Source organism: Oncorhynchus keta, chromosome 26 (assembly GCF_023373465.1).
Source record: "Oncorhynchus keta strain PuntledgeMale-10-30-2019 chromosome 26, Oket_V2, whole genome shotgun sequence".
In the NCBI taxonomy this organism is placed as follows: domain Eukaryota; kingdom Metazoa; phylum Chordata; class Actinopteri; order Salmoniformes; family Salmonidae; genus Oncorhynchus; species Oncorhynchus keta.
In genome coordinates, this window is record NC_068446.1 from 23,560,490 (window position 1) to 23,568,628 (window position 8,139).

Consider the following 8,139-nt stretch of genomic DNA (forward strand, 5'->3'; position numbering starts at 1 on the left):
CTCTCTCTCTGCTTCATATGAGGGCTGCTGTGTCATTACCCAGTCCCCTCACACATACACCCTCTCTCTCTCACACACACACACCCTCTCTCTCACACACACACACACACACACACACACACACACACACACACACACACACACACACACACACACACACACACACAGGTTGTCAGTTCAGTCGAGTGGACACACTGCACAGAGGGTCGTTTTCCTGACTGTCAGGCGCTTCGGAGCGGAACATGGGGCGATTGATGCATACTACTAGGGAGGTGGAGGGAGAGGACAGGAGAGGAGGACAGGAATGTGTGGACTGTACCATCTGGTCAGGTAAGTGTTCTCAAACACTAGTCCCCCCCCGCTTAACATTCACATCACCGTTCTGGGAGGCGTCAGGGCTGTGTCCAGGTGTCCAGTGTGGGAGCTGAGAGGGTGGTATAAATATGCCTATACAGAGAATCCCCACACACTGCATACCTCTGCACGCTTCGAGCTGGCCTGTCAGAACTTTCCGGATCTCTGACACCCACATGTTCTTCACATCCATGGAGGGAGCCTGGGGAGACACACACTAATATATATATATATATCCATATATATATATAAACACCTTCTGAGGTTTAACTGTACAGCCTCCCTCACACCAGACAGTGGATGTTTCTGTTGTAGCGACGTCTGAGGAGCTACTCTCAGTGGGACAACACTGCCACCAAGTGGTCACAGGGAGAATATCATACAGAAAAGGCATTTGACGTCTTCATGACAAATGTCTCAGGAGTGAGAGGTATGCTTCTTAGAAAAGAATGTTGCTGAATCACAGCTCTTATTACAAAGTCTGGCATCTATTTAGTATTCTTTGGAAAATAACTAGTAATTTAAATGGAAACAATAGAGTTTTAGTTTTAACACAGAAAGTTTATGGACATGTACCTGAATGATGTAAACTTCCTCTCTGCCGTTATACCAGACCTCAAACTTCTTAATGTCTCCTTTGACATTTTCGGTGATTCCTACAGCACTCATCTGAAACAGGGGCAAGACTGTGGTTAACAACAATGACAGCTTTATATTTCTGATTTCTCCTGCAGCTTCACATAAACACACGTAAAGAGAAGAATTTAAAGATAGAATCCTGCTCAGAGGCTCTTGTATTCTGCAAATGAATGTGAACTGCTACAGCCTTTTAGTTCAGCTTTATTTCCAATTGAATGGCTCTATCCTGAAACAGCCCTGGACAGTCAGAGTGTATTACATGCACAGCACTTTATATCAGCGAGTGAGAGAAAAAAAAACAAGTTCATCAAATATTTCCTTTAGAAAACAAAGGGTTGTCCCAGCATCCCATTGATGAAAGGAGGTCCTGTCATCTCAGGGCCCTGTTTCCTGCCCTGGCTTTTCATGCATCTAGATTAGCTTGAATTGAAATTTGTGGCATGACAGTGAATTCCAAGGTTCTCAGGGGATCGGAGAGAGCCACTGTAAAGTTTCCATATGAGAAGGGGGAAGTAAGTGGAGGATGGTGAGAATTATAGCCCGGCAGTCAGTTAAAACCATTCAAATTCCAGGTGAGCAATTGTTATGTTTGTCCAACAAGGAACTGACCCCACAAGCCAACCTCACCTTTAGGGAGTGTTTGAAGCTGTAGGAGGCGGACGGCTTCTCGTGTCCGTCCGTGGTCTCCTCCCGCTTCTTACAGAAAAGCAGCATCTTATTGTAGAGGAACAGGTGCCTCTGCATGGGCTTGAAGCGAGCCAGGTCCTTCACCTTGCTGTGGCCCTTCTTGTGGTCCGTCCACACGTTGAATGAGCCCTGCATCAGGAGCTTGCCCAGCTCACTAAGGTTCCCCTGGTGATGGGAGAGGCACACAGGGGACATCAGTCCTACACCCTCACACATACAGTACACCAAGCCATAACACTCTCTCCGACAGATTAGTCAAACTGATTAACAGCAGGACTTCCTGGAACTTTGACACAGCCCAACAGATCCACTCTAAGATAGGAACAGTAAGGATCTAAATCGGACTGATTTTTCAAACCCTTTCACTCCAGCCAAGTCATACACCTCAGCCAGGAGCTGTGCACTCCCTTCCCGTCAGGCAGACGGTATTGGAGCATGAGGTCTGATACCAACAGGCTCAGAGACAGTTTCTATCTTCAAGATATCAGACTGCTGAACACTTGAACTGGACTGACCACCTGACACATGCACACATTCATGATTCACACACAGCACAACTCCTGCTACCATACTGCACAATAGGGAGCAGAATTTAAAACACATACCCAACCCCCCCTTCCCCAAATCACGTGTAAATATTGGACTATAAATTGTGCCTTCCTTACCTCTGCTAAAATATTTATTATATTCTATTGAGCCATTTACTTTATGTTCGTGTTGTTATGCTTTATTATTTCTTGTTGTTTTTGCATTGTCAAGAAGGAACCTGCAAGTTTCCATTTCATTGGACGGTGTGTATACGATGCATCTCGTGTCCATTTTACAACTAATAAAACTTGAAACTACTGACCTCGAATCCCGTTATGGCAATTTGATGCATGGAGTCATTGACAGACTTGATGATGTCCAGCATGGTGGCAAGGGCCTCCTCCAATTCAGCAGTACCCTCCTGGTTCTTACTGCATTTCAGCATCTCCTACAAAGGAAACAGAGCCGGGTCAGGACAAAGCCAAGTGGGATAAATAATGCATCTTAGCTCCTCTCACCAGCCTCCTCTGCTTGAGAGTCAAGGTCTTCAAATTAGATCCGTCTGAAGGAAGTGCTTTGCATGTTAGCCCTTGGGCAGTGAAGGAGGATGTTTGAGCAGTGAAGACATTTACATCTTATCTGTTATCTGTGTGTTGCTCTAAAATTTGAATAAGCCTGTGATTGTATAGTGCTGAAGTGAAATATTAACCTCAGTGTTAAACTTGCCTTGACCATCAGCTGGTACTTGGTGATCCTCTGCACAGGCTTGAGTAAATAAGCATCCAGGGAGAGTTTGTGGTCCAGCTTCTTCTGACATTCCTGCAGTAACAAACATCATAGAATGTTTCCTGTTGCAATTATTTACAGTGCCTTCAGAAAGTATTGAGACCCCTTGATTTGTTCCACATTTTGGTACGTTATAGACTCATTCTAAAAATGGATTGAAAATATAAATATAATTCTCATCCATCTACACACAATACCCCATAATGACAAAGCGAAAACAGGTTAAGAAATGTTTTCACATTAATTACAAATAAAAAAACAGAAATACCTTATTTACATAAGTATTCAGACCCTTTGCTATGAGACTCCAAATTGAGCGCATGCTCTTTCCATTGATCATCCTTGAGATTCCACCTGTGGTAAATTCAATTGTTTGGACATGATTTGGAAAGGCACACACACCTGTCTATATAAGGTCCCACAGTTGACAGTGCATGTCAGAGCAAAAACCAAGCCATGAGGTTGAAGGAATTGTCTGTAAAGCTCCGAGACAGAATTGTGTCGAGGCACAGATCTGGGGAACGGTACCAAAAAATGTCTGTGGCATTGATGGTCCCCAAGAACACAGTGACCTCCATCATTCTTAAATGGAAGAAGTTTGGAACCACCAAGACTCTTCCTAGAGTTGGCCGTCTGGCTAAACTGAGCAATCGAGGGAGAAGGGCCTTGGTCAGGGAGGTGACCAAGAACCCGATGGACACTCTGACAGAGCTCCAGAGTTCCTCTGTGGAGATGGGAGAATCTTCCAGAAGGACAACTATCTCTGCAGGACTCCACCAATCAGGCCTTTATGTTAGAGTGGCCAGACGGAAGCCACTCCTCACTAAACAGCACATGACAGCCCGCTTGGAGTTTGCCAAAAGGCCCCTAAAGACTCTCAGACCATGAGAAACAAGATTATCTGGTCTGAATGCCAAGCATAACATTTTTTAGGAAACCTGGCACCATCCCTACAGTGAAGCATGGTGGTGGCAGCATCCTGCTGAGGGGATGTTTCTCAGTGGCAGGGACTGGGAGACTAGTCATGATCGAAAGAAAGATAAACGGCGCAAAGTACAGAGAGATCCTGCTCCAGATCGCTCAGGACCTCAGACTGGGGCGAAGATTCACCTTCTAACAGGACAACAACCCTAAGCACACAGCCAAGACAATGCAGGTGTGGCTTCGGGACAAGTCTCTGAATGTCCCTGAGAGGTCCAGCCAGAGCCCGGACTTTAACCCGATCGAACATCTCTTGGAGAGACCTGAAAGTAGCTGTGTAGCGACGCTCCCCATCCAACCTGACAAGAGCTTGAAAGGATCTGCAGAGAACAATGATCTGCAGAGAAGAAAGGTGTGCCAAGCTTGTAGTGTCATACCCAAGAAGACTAGGCTGTAATCGCTACCAAAGGTGCTTCAACAAAGTACTGAGTAAAGGGTCTGAATACTTATGGAAATGTGATCTCCGTTTTTATTTTTAATACATTTGTAAAATGTTCTAAAAAACTGTTTTCATCATGGGGTATTGTGTGTAGATTGAGGGGGAACAAAAACGATTTAATCCATTTTAGAATAAGGCTGTAATGTAAAAAAGGGGGGTGGTTTAAGTCAAGGGGTCTGAATACTTTCCGAATGCACTGTCTGTCAAGCCAAATCCGTACCCTAAACAACAGGAAATGTATGTTTTTCCATTGACATGTTGCTTAAAGGGATACTGCAAACTTCCGGCATTTAATCCACTCACCCCGAGTCACATGAACTTGTGGATTCCATTTGTATGTCTCTGCGTTCAGTATGAAGGAATTTAGCGATAGTTTCGAAAGCCAATGCTAACGAGCATGAGCGCAATGACTGGAAGTCTACATGTACAGCGTAACTACATTTACGGTAGCGTAACGTCATACTGCATGCAGAGACATAAGAATGGTATCCACAAGTTCATCTGACTCTGGGGAAGCAGAACAAGGTTCTCACAGTATCCCTTTAATGTAAACGGACACCATTATACAGTGGAATGCTATGTCATAACTATGACAACACTTAGACACCCAAGGAATGGGAGTCACCTGGAAGAACAGGCTGTCTCCACACTGTCTCCACAGTGCCTCTGATCGGGGCTTGTTCTGACAATACTTCTCATAGATCTGCAGCTCTTCTTTCTGGAGAGAGACAGACACTTAGCAATGCAACATAACAGCACAGTAACGGCCTTCAGTTTCCAAATGACATCAACACAAGGAACTCACCCTTTTCAAAAAGCAGGTCCCTACCAATTCTGGCGTTTCCATGCAATTTTCAAGCTCTTTGAAAAATGTCCTGCGAACAAGAAGGATGAAGTCAACTCAATTAAAAAGTTCAACACATTTCCTGTTGACCCCTTACAAGGTACATAAAGTAATGTAGAACTTTGGATACAATTGCACATTCATCAGATTGCCATTTCCTATGCTGGGAAGTTAAGAGGATGTTGGGATATTGTAGCTGGTAGACAGAGTCTGTGCACTTCTGTTTGGAACGTCTATGATGTGTAAAGGTATGGAAGCCATGGATGCCAGTCTGAACAACAAGGTTGGGATTTTTGTGGGGCCCTGCAGTTGACATTGAATTAACCTACTGAACCCTGAGCCTTCCCAATGAGTGTCCCATTCGTATCATGCTTGGGGGTTTGTCCTGGGTTTTAACTCCTTAAGCATTACCACACCAAGGAGTTAATACAGTAAGTCCTTCAGCTATGGACACTGGACAGGATTTAGCCGAGTAGAGATAAAACATTATACAACAGAAATGATCCACATATAATGAAATGATAGTGTTAAGAGCTAAAAACCCTGGCACTGAATTGTTGACATATCTGATATCTATGTGTTATGGATATTGTCATTGTATTAGAAATATGGACAAACTGGAAAAGCGGGGGTGAAGGGACATGTTCACGTGAATGTGCCTGCATAATATTGAATGGCCATGTGGCGTGGAACTCTATGGGTCCCTGTGGAACCTTTTGTTTGCCTCTCTCACTGTAACCTAACCCCACCTGAGAGGGAGTGATCACAGGGCCTTGCAGAACAATGGGTGTCCATCACATGGGGCATCACGCCTAGAATACAAAACCCCAAAGACAATACAGGGCCCACTGTCAATTGAGCTCTCTCAGCCAATCACAATGCAGGATGTTTGTTTATTTTTTACTTCTTGCACAGAGGTATTTTACAAAGCAAGATCAACGAAAAAAATCTAATTAAAAGATAAGCTTGAAATATGCATGGTCTGATTGACCCAACAACTAAAAGTACACAGCTTAGCTTTCCTAATCAGCCAGAAAATCAATCAGTAGATATAAAAGTTAGCTGGCTAAAGGGTTCTTTCTGCATGCTTCAGTTAGGCTGGCGAACTCGGCGAACAGAACGAGTGCGCTCGCATACCTTCCACATTCGCTTGAAAAACGAGAAGAAAAAAAAGCAGCAATAGCACTGTTTGTCCATGTTGAGACGCCGTAGTCAGTATTAATCTAAAATAACTCAAGAAATCTGTCATTCATTTGGATGTTTTTGCCAAAGAGATCTTAGTCGTGCAGTTGTACATCTAACTAGGATGTTTGGTACAGTATTTCTCAAGGGGAAACATTTGCATGAAAACAAATCGTCTATAGTTGTATGACAAACACTTAATTGAAGATTCCCTACTGTTGACCAATTACCCACGAAGGGGCGTATAGACTTCAGCTTCAGAACTTCGGCTTGCCTCCAGAAACATCTTTATGCGCACGAACAGCCGAAAAACCCTTGCCGAAGACCGAAACAAACGTCACAAAATCTCGTCACAATACAGTATATGCACGAACTGTTCCAGGTGGGAAGCATGCGGACGCCTTAACTTATTGATTCTGCTTTGTAGCATACTCTTCTGGTGATGATGAATGTTATTTGGAGCCTTCATAGTTGACAAAGCGGTACAATGTGTTCTATATATATAGCTTCCAGTGAAGAATGGGGGGGAAACTTCCCGAGCTGTGAGAGAAAATAAAATAACCAGTTGTTCCATGTGAGTGCCTGCAGCCAAAGAATGCATAGTAGGAATGTGTTAAACACAGGTCAGGTCAAGAGAAGTTGTTAGCAGTGGGAGACCAGTGAGAGGAAGAAGACTATCTCTCAGGATTGTCATGTGGCAGGGGGGATGGGGACCATGCCAATCCTTTTTTCTTTTGACATCGCAGGCACATTTGTCAACTCACTGAATATGGAAATGCAATTTAGAACGAGACAGAGGAAATTAGGTCACCTGTTGTGAAATTCATATATTTCTGGGAGATTGCCAAAGAGTACATCTTTCTTGTTCTCCAGGGCTGCGGGGATGAGGGGGGAAAGCTCTGTGTTGTCCAGCTCGGCAGCATATCCCTGGAGAAGAAAACCACATTCAAAGCTAATGAGTGAGGCTCAGTGAAAACAATGATAATGTCAACACTTCTTTGATCATCTGAACCCAATCAAATCCTGTCCTCCACATGGCTTTACACATAACACTTGAATGAACATGATATGAACTTCAATCAATCACTGACAGTTTGAGTAGCCTAATGACTCATCTAATCAATAAAGACAGCACATTTTAAGTTCAACAAAAGTTCACACGGCATTCTGAAATGGGCAGATCTAATGCAACATTTACACTGGCGGTCAATTCGATTTTTAGAACAGGGTTTCATTTTCCCTAGGTGCAGTAAACAGAGAAAGGAGCTCTTTCTCTACTGTCTCCTTGACATTATTGCCACTAACTGGCAGCGTTTCACATGTCACGAGAGAGCCAATTAAAGTAACAAACGCACCTCCATGATGCTCTGCAGCTCCTCGACGTACAGCCTCTCCGTTTCAATCAGCTCATTCATGATGTGTCTGGGGAGGAAAAATACAGGATCTGTCAATACACAACAATTGCAGAGAAGCCCTTTAGTCGTATTTGTCAATGCAGATACATTAATAAAAACCCATAATGAGGACATCAGCCTCTCATACACTAAGTGCTTTAAGTTCTAAATGACCATCAACATCGTCATCAGCTTATTGTACAAACTCAAAAGGGGCTCTGCTAAAGACAACAGCCCCCCAGATAGGAGGTACAAGGGAGGAAATAAGACCTTTGGAGAATTAACAGAGGAAGTTGTCATAAAAC

At 43.8% G+C, this 8,139-nt stretch overlaps 1 protein-coding gene across 13 annotated transcripts in view; it reads right to left on the bottom strand.

Annotated features, from left to right (window-relative positions):
• LOC118359114 (guanine nucleotide exchange factor DBS-like) overlaps nucleotides 1-8,139 on the bottom strand; it is a 73,254-nt gene that overhangs the window by 18,854 nt on the left and 46,261 nt on the right. For all 13 annotated transcript variants that reach the window (XM_035737367.2, XM_052480396.1, XM_052480401.1 and 10 more), the window contains 9 exons: nucleotides 7,796-7,862; nucleotides 7,252-7,367; nucleotides 5,220-5,289; nucleotides 5,040-5,132; nucleotides 2,935-3,027; nucleotides 2,531-2,656; nucleotides 1,621-1,845; nucleotides 931-1,023; nucleotides 478-556 (listed from right to left, as the gene is read on the bottom strand). In XM_035737367.2, coding sequence (XP_035593260.1) covers nucleotides 478-556; nucleotides 931-1,023; nucleotides 1,621-1,845; nucleotides 2,531-2,656; nucleotides 2,935-3,027; nucleotides 5,040-5,132; nucleotides 5,220-5,289; nucleotides 7,252-7,367; nucleotides 7,796-7,862 — 962 coding nt within the window. The remainder of the gene's footprint in view (nucleotides 1-477; nucleotides 557-930; nucleotides 1,024-1,620; nucleotides 1,846-2,530; nucleotides 2,657-2,934; nucleotides 3,028-5,039; nucleotides 5,133-5,219; nucleotides 5,290-7,251; nucleotides 7,368-7,795; nucleotides 7,863-8,139) is intronic.